Consider the following 19,031-nt stretch of genomic DNA (forward strand, 5'->3'; position numbering starts at 1 on the left):
AGAAATATAAATACAAATGACGTTACAGCGAAAGATAATAATTTTTAACCAATCTATCAAAGGAAGATATTGTTTGGGCGTGTTTTATTGTATTAGGTAAAGCATTCCAAAGGTTTATAGCACATACTGTGAAAGAGGAATGATAGAAATCTGAATGATGAGATGGAATCAAAAGAGAGAGATTATATGCAGATCTCAACACAAGGCTATTGGAACAAAGAAATTTAAATCTCTCCTTTAGGTAGATTGGTGTTCTAACATCAAATAGAATGCAGTAAAGCAGATGAAGAATGCGTGCATTCCGGCGAAGGCGTATAGGTAACCATTTCAGTTTGGTACGGAAAGAGGATACATGATCATATTTACGCAAACCGAATATGAACCTTATGCAGAGGTTTTGAACACGTTCAAGAGCATCTAATTGATTTTCATTAAGGTCAGGATAGGCGCTGTCACAGTAATCAAGTATAGGGTGAAGCAATGATTGTACTAGCTCAACCTTAGTGGGAATTGGTAGGACATTACGTAAACGTCTAAGTGAAGCGGAAGAGCTAAAAACTTTTTTACGCAATTCCTGTAGCTGTTGTGACCAGGAAAGTGTTTGGTCCAGATATATGCCAAGGTTTTTAACAGTGGAGCTGTATGGAATAACGATCCCATCAACAGTAATCTTAGGAATACCAACCCAGTCAATTTTGTTAATGAAGTGACGACTTCCTATTATAATGGTTTGAGTTTTAACCGGGTTGATATTTAAACCATGTGTTTTGCTCCATTGGATTATTGAAGACAGGTCTTTGTTGGTTTCACGTATAGCATTAGGTAGGTTCTCAAGAGAAGAGTGCGTGTAGATTTGTAGATCATCAGCATATAAGTGATAGAGAGAGGAAAAGTTGTTAGAAATAGAATTAATAAATAAGGAAAATAAAAGGGGAGATAGTACGCCACCTTGAGGAACACCAGCAACGATATCACACCAGGATGAATAGGAATCGTTGTTATAGATACGTTGACGGCGTCCTCGTAGGTAACTATACATCCAATTACTTGCAGATTTTGATATATTAAGAGAGGATAATAAAGCTAACATTATGTCATGATCTATAGAATTAAATGCGTTGCTAAAGTCAATCAAAGTGAGTAGAGTAAGTTGCCTATTCTCCATTGCCATACGGATATCGTCAGTGATTTTAACTAAAGCAGTGGCCGTACTATGACCGGGACGGAAACCGGATTGGAAAGGATCAAACAGCTTGTTGGAATTTAAAAACATAGTTAACTGTTCATTAACAAGGCGTTCGAGGACTTTGGATAAGAAGGGAAGAATGGATATGGGACGGAAATCGCCGAAAGTAGATGGGTTATTTTTTTTGGGAAGGGGGATAATATGAGCGTCTTTCCAAGGAGTTGGAAATTGAGAGGATGTAATGGAGAAATTAAGGATATGAGTTAGAATGGGAATGATGGTATCAGGGATAGGGATGATCATATTACGGCCAATATTGTCACTGCCAACGGCTTTAGAAGAAATGGTTAATATAGCTTTCTTTACCCCACACACAGTGAATTGACTGAAACAAAAGGGAGAAAAATTTGGAATTGGAGCTTTAGAAATAGTATCAATAGTACATTTTTTAACATGCGGATCAATTACAGGAGATGAGCAAAAAAAACTATTAAGGGAGTCAATATTGACATTGGATGGAATTGAAGAGACAGCAGCTTTACCAATCCCAAGAGACTTTAAAAACTTCCAAACTTTACTTGGATCGCCACCCTCAATTGACTCGTGAATGTGTCGACGTTGCGCGTCTCTGCACATGGTGCTACAGCGATTACGAATTTTCTTATACCTTTCGCGAGTCGCCAGAGTATTATTGGCCTTTAATACGGCCTTTGCGCGATTCTTTTTATTAATTAAAGATTTTAACTCTGACGTCAGCCAAGGTGCGGGTAGATGTTTCAGCTTAATTGGTCTGAGTGGCGCATGCTTGTCATACAGTTGCAGAAGGAAGGTGTTGAATAAATTAATTTTTGCGTCAATATCGTTAGCCTTCACAATAAGCGACCAGTCCAGGCCCTTAGCATCATCAACAAGACGGTCCGTATCCATTCCACCAAAGCTGCGCTGAACAATTACTCTTGGTTTACGTTTAGGAGGGCGAATTTTGTACGAGACAAAGACAAGATCGTGATAAGAAAAACCTTCAGCTGCACATTGTCCAAATTTGGCAACATGATCTGGGGAGGACACAATAATTAAATCCAACAGGGAAGGGGAGCAGTTTGGAAAATGATGAGTAGCATTCAAAGGAAGGATGTGCATGTTGCAAGAATCAACCGCGGATAAAAGTTTCTTGGACCTGTAATCGTTTTTCAATAGGCAGGTGTTTAGATCCCCCATAAGGATAACGTGATCAAAAGAAGGTATAAATTTGTCCAGCAGCTCATCAAAATAAGAAAAATAGTCAGTTGAGAGGTTAGGGCTATATAGTGCACCCAGTAGTAATTTTTGATGGCAAAGTGTTACTTCGAGAAAAATATATTCAAGTGTATCAATAGGTGTGGGTTGTGGTGAAGCAGTTAGAATTGAATAATTAATGCCCGATTTTAAATAAATTGCTACACCACCACCACCTCGGCTAACGCGGTCGTTTCTTACAAGATCAAATCCTGGAAGGGAATAAGCAGAAGAAGGAAGACTGGGTTTCAACCAGGTTTCGGAAATGGCAATGGCATGAGTGCTACTACAATCAAAGGAAGTAAGGAGATCGGAATAATGCGCCGGAATGCTTTGCGCGTTTATATGAACTACGTTAAAATTCTTTACTACATCTGAAAAATGTGACGTCAGAGTTTCATTTAACGGAGTAGGATTAGTACTATAGAAACTGCTGTTACTAGACTGATCATCAGAGTCTGTAAAGAAAATGTCTTCATTGATTAGTGCACTACTGTTTAATGACATACTAAAATAAATATATTAAAAATAGAATAAATAAAATAATAAATGTAAATAAAATAAAATAATAATAAAACTTAAATTGTTTAAAATTACTTACTTAATTAAATAGTATGTAAACTACGTTTTTAATTTTTTTTTTTTATGTATATAAGTACTATTATAAGCTATTTCCTGTACCAGCCAGTGTCAATTTTACAAAATTAAATTATATTTTATTTTTACATTACATTGCATATTTATATTTTTACATGGTAACACTTTAAGAAAACAGTTTACCAATTGCTTAGTATCCAGAACGTCAAATATTTAAAAAGATTTTTCTATTGATAAAATGTGAAATAAAATGTGGGTATTTGAATTATAAACAAACTAAACTCTGAACTAAGACTCTAAATAACTAAACTAAGCTTAGATACGTTAATAGGAAATCCAAAAGATACAACAAAATAAAGAAGTTAAATTTAAGACTACTGCTTTAGAAATATATATTGAAAATTAAAATTACAATTTAAAATCAACGACCTTTGGGAGCTCTTTTCGACCTTGCGTTGGGAGCGGTCTTCTTGTCCTTTTCGGCACCACACGAAGATCCAGCGGCATCTGAAGGATTCCCGGGGTTTGGAGAAGATTTTATAGCATCAAGTTCAGCCATACAAGTGACACGGTGTCTACAGTTTGAAGGGTCTATGACGAATATATAACCATCACGACTCCAACATTTTGTTATTCCGAAACGCTTACGAGCACTCATAAAAGTATCATGACGACTCTTAGTGAGGAACTCCGATAGAGTGTATCCAGAATTCTTCAAACATGTTTTGGAAAACCATACGCTATTTCTTACTCGAATATCACAGAACTTCACCAAGACTGGCCGTGGGTTGTTAGATCTTGAACGGCCTAATCTGTGACAACGGGTAACGGCATCTTTATCAACATCAGCAATGTTCATATCATCGGAAATTATTTTCGTTACAACTGCAATAATATCCTCCTTATCATGTTCGGGTATACCGTGGATTAGCAACATTTTCCGTCGGCTTCGCATTTCCATCTGATCATGCATATTGGTAAGAAGATTCACTTGATCTTGAAGAGACTGGAGCGCTGTACAGACGAAGGAACGAAAGGCTTCAAAATCAGTGGAAAGTCTCGACACAGGACTGGAAGTTGCAGGTGCTTGTGATGTTTTATGCAGTTCCTTTTGAAATTCCATCATACGCTTATTAAATTCAGTGTTCATGTCCAAAATAGATTGTTTTAGAGAATCCATGACGAATAGTAAAGATGTATGTGAAAGTGATATTAAACGAGGTAAGAAAATTGATGTAAGAATAATAGATAATAATAGGAATTATGAAAACTGGGAGGTACAGTAATGATTTATAGCATATTCAGAGCTAAAAAGTAATAAAAATAAATTTTTTTAAAATAAAATTAGCAGAGCGAAAAAAAAACGTTACTTGCTCACTTCACGCCTACCCCCGAAAAAAAAAAAAAGCCACAATTTGCCCTTTCACATTATCCGATAATATCGTCCCGATATCATAAGTGTTGCCAGAGACTGAAAAATTTGATATATGGGGATTTGCATTTGTGTTACAAAACATACTTTATTTTAAACTAGCTTCCGCCCGCGACTCCGTCCGCGCGGATGTCGGTCTTCGCGTGGATGGTTTATTTCTCTATTTTGAGTATTTCTGACAATAACATCTTATAAATATCTATTGGACTCAAATACGGCTAGGCCTATAATAATACCCAACGTGTGTTCGCTGTTCTACAGATCAACGTTTATGGATAAAACTGAAAAATTAAGATTATTTTTTTTCTTCGTATTTTTTCAGGATAAAAAGTATCCTATTTTACGCCCAGGATAATAAGGTATAATTATACCAAGTTTCATCTAAATCGAACCGTTAGTTTTCACGTGATGTCTTCACATACAGACATACAGACAGACAGACAGACAGACAAAAATTTTTTTAATCACATATTTGGGTTTGGTATCGATCCAGTAACACCCCCTGCTATTTATTTTTTCAATATTTTCAATGTACAGAATTGACCCTTCTACAGATTTATTATATGTATAGAAGATAAAATAAATAATAATAAATAAACTGATGTTTGTCAAACCGGTTTAATATGCTGACTGCGGAGTATGGCTTTGTACCCTCTGCAGAGTCAGAATCAAGTTTCAATATTCAATTTCATTGTGAGGCTTGTTTTTTTTATATGCTGTTTTTCTTTTTTTAATAATAGAACATGTTGTGTGGTCGCAGTCGTAGTGAATATTAGAACTTTTTTATATTAAATCATGTATGACTGTTATGTTCTTATACAAATAAAATAAAATAAAGTTCAACTCAGTATATGCGTCCGCGATTAAAGCGACGAAACTGGCAAATACAAATTCAAATTTTATGTTACAAAATGTAGGTGTTGTTATTACAATTTTATAGGTGGCTAATACATTCTACCCACTATCTGGGTGTGCAAATATTTAAACAGAAATAAATTATAATAAACTAATTGTTCGTGTCACAAATTCTTAAATTCTTCGTTGTCACAGATTCAGCAATGTAATAAATTCTTGAATGTCATAAAATTGTTTCTCCATTAACTATTTCGTCAGTTTCTTCTTAAATATAATTACTGGGAGATCCTTAAAATTATCCGGTATTTTATTATATATTGTAATAGTCATAAAATATATCACACTATTTTTGTTGATCTACATGTTGGAAAGTGCAGTATATTTTGATACCTCATTAACTTAAGCAAATTTACTTCTCCTTTCCTAAAATATTCTGGGTAGTATTTAACAAATAAAATAACTACCCCTTTCTTTCCAAGCTAGTACCTATTTGAAAAAAATTGTTGTATTTATTATATTACTTGAGACGTAAAAAAAATCAGTGAACAGACTGTATTGGAAAACAAAGCACTAAATCTGTGACTCAATGACAACAATACAATTATAAACAGCACAACACCCGAGTAAGAGGAGGAGCGAGGCAGAATAAGTAAATAAAGATAATAGACACTAATATCTTGAAAATAGGGTTGAATTATTTAAGAACGCAATATATTTTTTTATTATTTTTTACTTCAGTTCAGCCAATTGCCGTATATTATAGGACGGTATTAAAATAGCTCCCGTATAAATCGTATTTTTAATGCCTTTAAATACTTAAATGAATGTTTTCTTAATGAAAAGGTTTAAAGTAAACGAAATGATTTTTTTTTTACATTTATCGCCCTATACATGACTGAAAATACACAAACTAGTGCTTTTTTTGCTGTTGGTATGCTGCCTTTTCGAAAATTGAGTTGGTAACACTGAACATTATCGTCCGATAGCTCACGGGCATATCGGTGTCGGCTCCGATATCCGATATCGGACCGGACAATGTGAAAGGCAGGTACATATTTCATACATTTTACTTCCCTCCGATATCGGATATCGGCTATCGGCTTCCGATATCCGATATCGGATCGGATAATGTGAAAACGCTCTAATTCGGCATTGTGCGCCACTGAGTCGCATTATGCATGCTCTGTAATTGGAAAACAGCTACAATCTGCGTTGCATGTCACATCAATTGTCATTTGTCAAAGCAGCCTCATATTTTGACGTACAGCTGATTGTCAAATGTTATTTCAATTAGGTATTTCAAATTTCAAATCATTTTCTTACAATGCTTTAGCCTTGAATAACTTCAATTGTGTGGAGTTTATATGAGAAGAATCAAAATATTTATATTATTTACGGAAATAGATGACTCGGGTGCTTTGTTGAATTAGATGTATTGTAGTAGTCTGTAAGAACTTTGTAATGAAGGAGTAAATTAAACGTACTGACTTCGTACTTGTATATATTTTATGTCCAACGTAATTTTATACGTATTTCAAAAATGAATTTTATTAAGTGGGTTACCGCCAGTACATTTCAAATTGTATCATGTCTTTTTCTTTTATTATATTTCTTGGGAATATTAAACATGAACTTCAGTGATAAAAATAATTATTGTGTCATGACATATATGTTTGAATATCCTCAATTTGTGGTAAGTGAAGAGAGCTGGTTGTGATGATTTAATTTATTTTAAATATATTAACATTAATCAGCCATTTGGTAAAAGATCATGAATAAGTAGAAACAATTATTTTTATTTTAGCGCATATCACTTGATGAAAATAAAAATTTCCCTCAATATGGACTATATGCATATAGCGAAGGAAGGTTTACAGAAAAAGCGCGAAAGATGTGGTAAGTAAATAAAAATGTAATATTAAGAATTTTTATGGAACTGATTATACCTAAAATAAGTGTTATTAATTATCTACATTTAGGTTTGATGGTATACCAGTCCTTTTCTTGCCCGGAAATTCTGGGAGCCATATGCAAGCTCGATCTTTAGCATCTGTAGCATTAAGAAAAACGCTGTCCAAAGGATATGAAAATCATTTTGATTACTTCACCAGTAAGTAAACACTGCTTGTTGTTCTCTCTTAAAATCTATGTATTAAAAGAAACAATTCTTTAAAGTAATCTATTTTCAGTTAGTTACAATGAAGAGCTTTCTGGTCTATACGGAGGTGTACTACAGAGTCAAACTCAATTTGCCGCAGCTTGTGTATCAAAAATACTCAGTTTATATAAAAATCATAAATATACTAAATTAATACCTTCTTCTGTAATACTAATTGGCCATTCTATGGTAAGTTTTAAACAATTCTTCTATATTGTGATTTGAGTGTATTTCTTCAATACATAAACAATATAAAATTAGTAATACATATAATTATTCACAATGATTAGTATAGTTTCATTTTTAGGGAGGACTTATTGCAAAGAGATTATTAACATATCCAAGTACTATAAATACAACAAATATTGCTATAACATTAGCTACACCTTTAGAAGCGCCAATTGTAAATTTTGACACAGCAATGAATGACTATTACAAACTAATAGAATTGGAATGGAATGCATATGTGAAACCATTTAAATATGTAAGCGAGAAGAAGTTCCTTATAAGCCTTGGAAGTGGTCCAAGGGATCTGTTGGTGCCTGCTGGCTTGACTTCATCTAACAATAGTTATGTTAATGCTGTGGTAAGTAGCTTTTTATATACATATATTTAAAAAAAATGGAACTAGTTAGTATGACTCAAAGTGATTTTATAGATAATTAAAACAAATGTTGGGAATTTATTGTTTTATACTCATAGATATGTACATGTATTTATATTATTACAGAGATAAAGGACCCAACCTTGTTTTTATCAGTTTATCTTAAGAAAATCATAATAAATAAATTTTTAATTTTAACTGTAAACATATTATGATTCTCGCCCCATATAATACTTTGTAGTATTAACATAATTCCAAATCATTTATTCTATTTGGTTTATTAAACCCACATTTTAACCTTAATTCAGTAAACAATTTTTTTTACTTTGTTTAATATTTACGAAATTGTAATTGCATTTTTTTGTTTGACTGTGGGTCTACATAATCTTTTAAATGTTTATACATATAAAGAGTTATTTTTTCGTTTACTTTTTAAATAAACGGTAGCGAATCGAAAGCAGACTGCTCATAAATAAACTGCAAGGTTATAAGAGGTTTAATTTTTTTATGACATCTGCTCATAAGAATGTCAAGTATTAATTTATATTTTATTTTTAGACCACAGCAATTCCCGGAGTGTGGGTATCTCCAGATCACGTGAGCATGGTGTGGTGCAAGCAGTTAGTGTTGACAATAAACCGTTATCTATTTGATATCGTAGACCCAAGGACTGATCAAATCACTGATAGTAGCGAACTTATTAAAACGAAATTACGCCAATATTTTCAGGTAATTATCTATTTTAAAATAAATGCATTTCATTTCATTATGAAACATCATCCCTTTATGATAGGGAGATACGAATTCAACACGAATTAATCACGAATTCATGAGTTCAAAGAACTCTCAGGCTCTTTACAGATTCAGACACATACAGAAGATTAAAGTAGGTAACTTTATAGCGCCATAAGAAATTTTAAAGCCACAAAACCTAAAAACTAAATTACTGGCTGCTGGTGGTGGCTATACTATATTTTGATAATTAATTCTAAAAATCTGTATAAGATCGAAGGCACATTACAACTCTACAATATAAATTCAGTACAGAACTACAGAGTAAGGACAAGAATTGAATTGAGTCATGACTTATTAGCTTCATTTATAGCTTGTAGTATGCCCTTATAATAGCAATAAGTTAAGATCTAAAGTTAAAATAACTAAATATACTAATTATATAAATCTGATTAATTAAAGCGTAAAAATGTTTATTTTGCGCGACATAAAAATATTTTATCATCACTTTCACATTGCAGGCGAATCGATCAATGACATTGAATCCGAGAATTTCGCGCGCAAACGTAAACATGAACGTTGATGCGTTCTGGTATGAAGATAATAGGAGAGTGTATCAGATATCGAGACCTGAGATTGACAGGTAATAAAATATATGCTATTGTGTATCATATCTACGTGTATCTTCAGTACCTACATGACTGATGACAGTAAGGAGAATTGATAAGAATGCAATTTGAATTATCTCCTTTCTTAGAAATCCTCTTTGAAGTACCTGTAGATAATCTAAAAAGTATTTTTTCTGGTGTTCTAAAAATAATGTACATAGTTACCTACTTGTTTGAGCAGATTCAATAGGTTCTTTTCCGTTTTAGCAAGTTCGATTATGCTACAGGAAAATCGTGTCGATGGGGGAACCTTAAAATATGATCGACTTAGGTACTTAATCGTAACTAAGAAGATCGAACAATTAATCAAATAGAACTTTTTATCCTATTCGACATTATAAATTTTGACTTCCAATTTACAAAACTTTTAAATTATTTAAAATAGCTGCAAAGCAAGTGAACGAACGGCTATTTTTATCTTCGATGCATTTGACCTTACAAATTTTATAAGTTTGTTAGCATTTATACTAACTAATTTTCAGAGCTTTGAGATAATTCAAAATCGCACTTTTGTTATTTAAATATTTAGAGGAATAAAAAAAGGAAATAAAGTTACGAAATAGTTGAAATTAGTACCCAAATACCGATGATGTTCAAATATGACGTCTATTCAAACATGCTGGCACATCTCCAGCTGCCCTACGAATGACCATTAATTGTTATTTTTAGGTACATATTTGCGTAATCCTTCACATAAAAACGTCCACGTAATATGTACACACATTCATACAGGTGTTTATAGATGTTTTGCAAATAAATTCGAATAAAAAAGTTACAAATAATATTTTTTTTTATACTTACTTTATTGCTCTATAACTAAACTGTGAAACTGAATATTTTTATGAATTAAAACAAATTGCGGTCTTATCGCTACATAGTGATTTCTACCAGACAAGTAGACGTAAGTTAGAGTCTAGAAGAAAGAGCATAATTTATATAATACGAAAGATAAAAAAATATGAATGATATAAGTTTTTTGGATATTGTATGTAGGTATTGTACGTTTGGTTCTCAATCACACAAACACTACAGGACTGATTTGGATGATGTTTAATTTATGCACATAAAAGGATCTGAATTGTATACAAGATACTTTTCTACCGGACCTAATCGGATAGATGTTTATTGATATGTACTTAATATATTTTGGTCGTATCTAAAGTAAACTCGAAATTTCTCATCCACTGATAGCGTTATCAATGGATTTATTTACTTGCAGTACATAGTAAAGGTATATATCGAAATAGTTCCTAAAATTAACTTGATTGATAAAATAAACTGAAAATTAGAGATAACATTACTGACCTAATTTTATTTCAGGTAGGTACCTAATTATCGTGTTGTTATATTTAAAAAACGATTCGAATTTGATCAGACCATTACAAACAGATAATTCAAAACTGTGTATTCGATTTTTCTACTCTACTATAACTATTTGATTTTTCGTTATTTAGGAAAATATTTGAGTCTTATGTTTAAAAGATTAAAAAAAACATTTAAGTTGAAAACCAATAATTTTCAGAATAAACTAACTATTATACTTATTATAAAAATAATAAAGTGCACTTTTTTTTTCAGAACAACATATTTGATGATACGTCTAGTGACGTTACCTCAAAATCGATTCGTTGCAGTCGAAGCAGTGAACGTAGATGATAAAGATTGGCTTTTCGGATGCAACGCTAAGGATGTTCATAGCACGTATAGGTATTGGTAAGTATTTTAATTTTCTATAATGTTACTATACTCTATGATTATAATTCACAAAGCATAGACGATACACTCATTTTCATGTTATCAGTATTGCCAGTTATGCTTATTAACATAATCACCATATAGTGGCTGTTTACTTTTTATTGAGTTCACTTATCGCATTCAACCGCTATTTAAATAGTTTCCATTTAGGATAACATTTTTAATCAGAATCTGATTGCGTTTTATTTTCTCGAACATCATATCAATTTTTGTTTCATTATATTTGATAAAACATAATGTAGAAGAATTCTACCAAAAAGATTAAAAAGGTTCAAATTCCTAAAGTTAACATAACAATTATTAATAATTTTGGGAAATCAACTTTAACCATATAGGAATAAGGTTCAAATTTCGTAATTACAGTAAAACAGCGACATCTCTAACCGAACTCAGTCGTTGGAGCGGCGCTGCAACCGACTTTGGTAGAAGAAAACTTGCAACAATTAATTTGCATAATGTGCTTGAAGTACATCCTGAATGGACCCACGTGATCGTCAAAGTATCGCCTACTAAGAAACCGGTATGTATAAGAGCTTTAAAATTAAAAAAAATATGAGATAATAATATATTAAATAGTAAATACATAATAATAATATGTAATATAATGTAGTGTGGTTTTGAATTGTAAGGGAAAATATAAAGTTATTTTTGTAAAGTGACTGTAGAAAATGAACAATAATATTAACCAACAGGAATTTGTCATTGTGCTAATATCGTTTTGTTATAATCTATCATAATATAATATATCAGAAAATATGTCAAAAAATGGAACATGGCTCCGTTGCTTATGCATAACCTAAAGAAAGTGTGACCGAAATTTACAATTCAAATAGATAAACGGAATGATTAACATACTTTTACTACACCTCACTAACTTGAACCGGTACCAGTTACGACTATAGATAACAAAAGAATTTGCATCAAATGTAAATAACAAGATACTTGACAGTTATATTGATAATAAATTCGCTTACAGATAACGCTCAACGTTGACATAAACGATTACGCATCAAGACAGATAAATGTCAATCTACCCTCAGTTTTATCGTTCAGTAAACACGTGATAAAAGAAGAAACAGAAGCTAATGTTTTATATTATGAGATTATATTAAAGGACTTCAATATGATACACCAAGCGTATTTATTGTATGTAGAACCAACGGCTAGTTGTCAAGCGAGTCAATACCATGTTTCTGCTGAGGCTCATGTGCCGTGGGCGAAGAATCATGAATATTATCATTATTTCACGTAAGTTATTAAATAGAAGTTTAAACAAACAAAATATTCAATCTACGGTTGTGTATTTCTTTTGAAATAATTTGATGCTGAAATTCTCACTCACATTTGTGCACCTACTATTAATGTGTAGGTACTACCTGGATAGGTCAAGTACCAAGTCACATTAAAAAAATGATTGTTTTATTACTTCATTATTTTTTTGAACTATAATATGTTAACTATATATTTTTCTATTGCAGTCATTTAAAACGTTCACCAATGAAATTAAGGCTCTTCAAAAGCAATCCGAATATTTCTTCTGAGTCTCCTACATCGGAAGCTGTTAAAATTACACTATTATTGGATCCAAAGTGTACTTTCACAATAAGGTAATATACCTAAAATATTTTGCTTAAAATTTATTGCATTATTTTAATTTATAAAGTAAATATAAATTTCATATTCGGATCTTTAAGATCGGATAAGGATATTTCCACTATGCATTATTCATGTTGGTATTTTGCCAAAATTTTGCAAGATTTAAATACAAATGACGTGGTACATCGTATTAGAAATTACTTATTCCAAATTACGCTCGTAATTCTATAATATTAAATAATTATGAAGACAACATAGACTCTGGAGATTGATCACCAGATAAATTCCACAAATAGGACAAAAGGGTGAAACCACCTGTTTATGCGTCCTTAAAGAAATATATCCTAAACAGTACATATCCAGAAGTTGTATAACTCCCTTATTTAATACTAGCTTCCCACCCGCGGCTTCGCCCGCGCTGTCATAGAAAAACCCGCATAGTTCCCGTCCTATGTCCCGGGGTAAAAAGTAGCCTATGTCCTTTCTCGGGTATCAAATTATCTCTATACCAAATTTCATGCAAATTGGTTCAGTAGTTAAGGCATGATTGAGTAACAGACAGACAGAGTTACTTTCGCATTGATAAAATTAGTATGGATTCTTGTAAATATATTCAAATTTTCAGTATATCAGCATCATGGTACTACAGATTATCGCAATTGGCTCGTAACTACACGCCCGTACTAGTTCCCTATGTAGCTGCTATTATACTATTAGCAGCTAGAAGCATTTTAACCAACTTAAAGGAAAAGGGGTCTTGTATTTCCATACATAGTGCGCTGATAAGTGAAGGGGTGAAACCATATTATGCGCTGGTGTTCGCTAGATTGGCTACTATGGGATTGATGTAAGTTTTTTTTATTATTAGTTCAAAATTGGTCAAAACTCTACCCAAAGGACCATCAACATTTTCATTATAAGAAATTTCGACCTTTTCTATGGAATTTCATTTGCGTGTATTGGTATAACAACTTTCATATATTATCTGCATTATGATAGGAAAATAATGCGATATGTGATATATTTAGTTATCTCACTGCAAAATTGAAATATGTACGAGAAGATGGTACTTCATATCAATATATGACAGACAAGATGAGATATTGCTTGTCAATTATTTGATAAAAAAATCGATATTATATACTTTGTAAGCTATTAATATTTTCATTTTTTTATATTTGGTTACGAAAACACAAAAACTTCTGTACGGATTGTATAATTTATTTTACAATTAGGAAGATACATATGTGTATATAGGGATTTTTATCTCAAGTCACCCCGGGCGAAACCGTTGCAAGCAACTAGTTACTAGTAGTTGACAAAAGACAAAAAATAGACATTTTTAACAAGGAACTTTCTTTGTATAATACCTACCTTTTAGGTCGGTGCCACTACTATCAATAATTCTAGAGAACGCCAGTTGGAACAATATGGAGATCCAATACTTCACGCGATCTCTCCTAGTGTTGCCAGCGTACATGACAGCGCTCGGAATATTGAATGTTGCCGCAGCTGCTACCGTGGCCGTTATGGTATTTTCATCACAATTGGCCCATCGGTTGCTTTTTAAGTAAGCTTTTATTTTTATTTGCATGAATTATGCTGAAATTTTAACATTGATTGTTGAAACATAGATGAATAATAGTAAAATAAATACCATTCAATTGTAGTTTGTTATCTAAATTAAAAACGTACAGATCATCATGATATTATTTTGCCTTTGTATTACGAGTTTCGACATTCTCTAAGAAACAAGTTTCACATATTTTTTAACTTTTAGACGAGTAGCAATGTAACGTATTCATTGATTTGACCATTCATTAACTAAATCCTAAATAAATTATTCATCCAATAATATCTTTAAAAAAATATTTATGTAAGTAATTTCGTCTCAAGTATGAAATATTCTTCATAATTTTCAGGATAGTGTGGCGCGGTGGTAATGGATTGGCGGAAAAAATGGCGTCGGGCTTACAAAAAGTGCCGCTAGTAGTAAGCGCAGCGTTAATATGCGCAGTGCCGTTGTCGTGCGGTGCGGCTGCGTTGGCTGCGGGCGCTGCGTTCTATGCGTTTATGGTATGTTATCATTGAATTCAAACTTTTAAAGATTTTTTTGAAGTGAAAACTTCTTTAGCGGCATTGGGTATAAAATCTTAAACTCGCGTCAGGACACGTGGCCTGATCGAAAAAGCGTAAGACGGATGTTATTTTTTTTTTAGCCCTTATATTCCATGCGTAAGACGAATACCATTCCAAAATATCAAACATTCTGAACGTTAATAATCAAGTTTTCACTTCTGCCGGCACTCCCGGAGTGCAACCCGACTTTTTTTTTTATTTTTAGTTCTTTTTTCGTGTTTACAATTACGATAGTGGTGAATAGTATTTTTTTTGCTTCCAATGGGTACACGTTTGCAGCTACTAAGACCAGAACATTTTATGCATTGGAAAAGAGCATCAGCGAAAACTATCCACACAACTTTAATTAAATAAATATTATTATTTTTACTATCTCTTTAAAATATTTATGTATTTAAATGTAGGTATACTTTTTATGTATTTAACTGTAAGTATACTTTTTCTTTAAAATTTATGATCTTTGCAGCTGTCCAAAATGTATGAAGAATATCTCGAGGATTATGTATACAAACTAATGGCTAAAATCGCAAGCAGAATATGTAGAATCTTCAAAAAGAAACAAAAAGATGAAGTCAAAGAGAAATCTACAGAGAAAAAAGAAGTTCAACCTGAAACAGAAGAGAAACAAAAAGAAATAGATGATGTTAAAAAAAGTTTACTTGAAAAAGATGGTGACGTAAATAATGATTCCTCAATGGCATTGGTTCAGAAAATAGATGAATGTAAAGATAATAAAAATTCCAAAGATGAAGATAACAGAAATTCTGACAGTAATTTTGATACAGATAATGATCTCAATAATGTTAACTTCCACATGATGTTATTCTTCCTTTGGATGTGTGTGACTATCGTGAATATACCAGCCTTGTTGACTTGGGCTAGGAATTTTAAGTAAGTTATTTTACTTTACCACAAAATAAAGAATTAACGCATAGGTACTTAACTGACCCAAAAAAAAAGTAGACAATTCATAGACCTAAGTTCAGAATAGTTATAAAAATAGTTAAGCACTTTTATTATCTAGATATAGAGTTATTGTTTTTGTTTTATTTCAGGTATAGCATGATTTTGAAACCGGACACATCTTACCATACTGGTATGATCATGTCAGCTTGTTCTGGCATTATTTGGCAGATGGATGGTCCTAGGAAAAACTTGTAAGTACATTGAACACATTTTTATTCTATTATATCAGCAATGATCCTTTTATTCTATTATTTAAATATAATATTTTGGTGGAATAATAAATCGTCAATTGTGTCAATATATAAATTAGTTTCATTGAAATATTTATTATATGATAGTATAATATTTTAATTAAAAAAAATACTTATTTGCAGGAGGTACTATGATGCAGTCTGTTCCTTATTATTCACTATGGCAGTATTTATTATAGCTCTTGGACCATTCTCACTAACCATTGTGAATTATGGAGTTGCTTTTATGTTTGCTATAATCACCTTACAACAATTATGTGACCATGAAGAAAGAGATAATGAAACTCGAGAGGAGAAAGAAAAAGAACTGCTTTCAGAAACAAAAGAAGCAGATACTAAAAAATCTGAAGCTGAGATTACTAGTGAAAATAAAAATAATAAAGAAAGCAGTACTTCCGAAGAAAAATCTCAAAGTACTGATGAAAATGTAGGTGATAAGGAAGCCGCGCCTGACAGTTGTGATGTGTGCAGTGAAAATAGATTTTATAGTATGTTTACACGACTCAGAGAAAAACTCAGTTTTAGTAATGATTGATAGTTACTTTATCAGTTACCGGCCTGTACATTTTTAAGGTAGCTATGTACTCCTGTGGTATTTGTTTTTACTGGTGAAATAAGATTAGGCGAGACCTTTGTAAATATTTGTCTTAAAGCAATTATTGAATTAAAATGTTTTATAGAATAGTAGGAGATTATTCATCAAAGTATCCTTTTTTTGTTACTTGCATTTGAAAAGAGATCTTATAATTTTATTTAATGATTACTGAATATTTAGCATATTGCAACACAAACGCTATATTATTTAATAATAAATGGACATTGAGATTGAATAGAAATTATTTTGTTTTTCAAAAAATAAAATATTTTTTTACAGTTTGTGGTTTTATTTGTAATATTAACAAATATATACAATTCAAAAATTATATGTACAATATAAGTATATCTCACATATATCTTTATGAACAAACAGCATGAACTTATTGGAATTACATGCACTATACAGGGTGTCCCACTGATGGTATACTAAGCTCAAAGGAGGTTATAGTTTTGCATACGCTGAGTTTGTAAAAAATACTTATAAAATTCCAGACGCAATTTCTTTCATTTAGATGAATTCTTAAAAGGCTATGTGTATACCCATAACAAGCAACCTGCCTAACTTTGCCATCAGCACGTGACCTATTGTTTAAGATTATGTTTTCATAGACAAAATATTCACATTAGCGAAGTGGTGTATGCTGGCTGCGCAAAGCTAGAGAAGAAAACATGGATTTTCAGGAAGAATTTAGCAAAAAATTTTTGATGTAATTTTGTTGTTTAAATATTTTCAACATATTCAGTATATGCAAAACTACAAGTCCCTTCGCTTAGTATACCAATAGTGGGACACCCTCTATACTTTTGTAACATTGAGTCATTTTTAATTTTAAGAATGTACAAAATTTTTGATGATTAGCTTAAATATGTTGTTGACTAGATGTTCCTCAATGCTAATATCTATTGATAAATCAAATGCTTAATGATTATTCACTTTCAACATGTATGTATAAACTATAAACAAACAAAATATATTAAGCCGCTGCAGAATGATTATATACTTTATTTATTTTAAATCTCTGCAGTGAACGTGTTAATATCCAAGCAACTTAATGAGAGCTCTTCTATCCAAATACATAATTATTTTTGGTATTTCAAAACAGTGTTGGTACCTACCTACCAATAATCAACTACTTTTCTTAAAGGTTTTTAGAATAAATAGCTCTATATGCACAAATTTTTATGGAAAATGAAAGAAAGAGTAAGCTTAATTCTTTATTATTTTACATTTTATTAAAACACTTAGCCACGACCACAAACGACACGTATTACTTCTTTCCTTTTTTCCCTGTTGGTTTTTCTTCGGTACTTCTTGGATTCTGCCAGTTCAAAGGGTTTCTTCGGTACATCGGCCACGGTGGCACAGTGAGAATTGCAGCTAAAATAAATCCAGCACCGAGAATGTACACCGACTGTGAGAATTGTTGAACAATGTAACCCCAAATGAAACCTACGATGCTAAATAATGTAATTATAGCGCGGTAGAGTTTTTCAGCCTTTGCTTGGCCAACATAATCAATATGAGTTGGTATAGATTTGAAAAAATCCATTCTTTATATTTTGTCGGCGAAGGGTTGTAAATTTTACCAAAACAATTTGGAATGTATAATGTCAAACTGTCAACGTCATTAATCTCGGGGACACGTCATACGAAAATCTAACGAAACGTTCATGGAGCATTAAGCATTTGTACACATTCGTGCAGAGCAAGTAAATATATTATAGGTAATTGCTATTCTACTTGAGATTCGCATTATATATGTAAAATCATGATAGGAGCGGTTTTTCGGACGTTATCAAAGAGAAGACAAATGTTTTAATAATGGTTCGCGACGATACTCGTATATTATACGAATGTGTAAAACAAGTGTAAAAGCATCATCTTAAATCAACAATACATTTTTAAAAGCTTACAAATCTAGATGTATTTTTCGAAAAGGTAAATAGCTATTTTTAGCTTTTTCAAGTTCGGCAAAGTCGAGAGATAATAATGAAAGATTTATTAATCACAGACGATTTTATTTTCCCTTCTTATTAGATACATATTTGTATTTCGAATTTCTCAAAACAAAGGATTAACACCTGAGATAAAAAGCTAAGCTACATAAAATTCGCATAAAATTAATTAGATTTTAGTAAACACATCTTGGTAAAGTGTGCACCTTACTTAAAATGTGTAAATGACAAGTCTGTGTGACACTGACCCTTTGTCTAGTGTTT

General features: G+C 32.0%; 4 protein-coding genes across 4 annotated transcripts in view; 1 reads left to right on the forward strand and 3 right to left on the reverse strand.

Annotated features, from left to right (window-relative positions):
* The window catches only part of LOC149486596 (uncharacterized), a 275,063-nt gene that overhangs the window by 206,609 nt on the left and 49,423 nt on the right, over positions 1 to 19,031 (reverse strand). The gene's annotated exons all lie outside the window — the stretch shown is intronic.
* On the reverse strand, positions 3,480 to 4,238 carry LOC149486603 (uncharacterized). The gene has a single exon (XM_089697833.1). It carries the CDS (start codon positions 4,236 to 4,238, stop codon positions 3,480 to 3,482), a length of 759 nt encoding a protein of 252 aa, XP_089553959.1.
* Positions 6,608 to 17,087, forward strand: PGAP1 (GPI inositol-deacylase). Its single transcript, XM_089698263.1, has 17 exons — positions 6,608 to 7,038; positions 7,150 to 7,241; positions 7,325 to 7,455; positions 7,535 to 7,692; positions 7,811 to 8,089; positions 8,666 to 8,836; positions 9,361 to 9,482; positions 11,086 to 11,220; positions 11,626 to 11,782; positions 12,239 to 12,510; positions 12,741 to 12,869; positions 13,484 to 13,705; positions 14,240 to 14,428; positions 14,781 to 14,934; positions 15,464 to 15,888; positions 16,053 to 16,154; positions 16,338 to 17,087. Exons 1-17 carry the CDS (start codon positions 6,886 to 6,888, stop codon positions 16,747 to 16,749), a joined length of 3,303 nt encoding a protein of 1,100 aa, XP_089554389.1. The 5' UTR covers positions 6,608 to 6,885; the 3' UTR covers positions 16,750 to 17,087.
* Spase12 (Signal peptidase complex subunit Spase12) lies at positions 18,014 to 18,444 on the reverse strand. The gene has a single exon (XM_089697834.1). The coding sequence runs from the start codon at positions 18,359 to 18,361 to the stop codon at positions 18,080 to 18,082; it is 282 nt and encodes a 93-aa protein (XP_089553960.1). The 5' UTR covers positions 18,362 to 18,444; the 3' UTR covers positions 18,014 to 18,079.

The sequence above is a fragment of the Colias philodice genome, chromosome 8 (genome assembly GCF_061535455.1).
Source record: "Colias philodice isolate Cphi_HAF_F1 chromosome 8, ilColPhil1 Martin Lab GWU primary, whole genome shotgun sequence".
In the NCBI taxonomy this organism is placed as follows: Eukaryota; Metazoa; Arthropoda; class Insecta; order Lepidoptera; family Pieridae; genus Colias; species Colias philodice.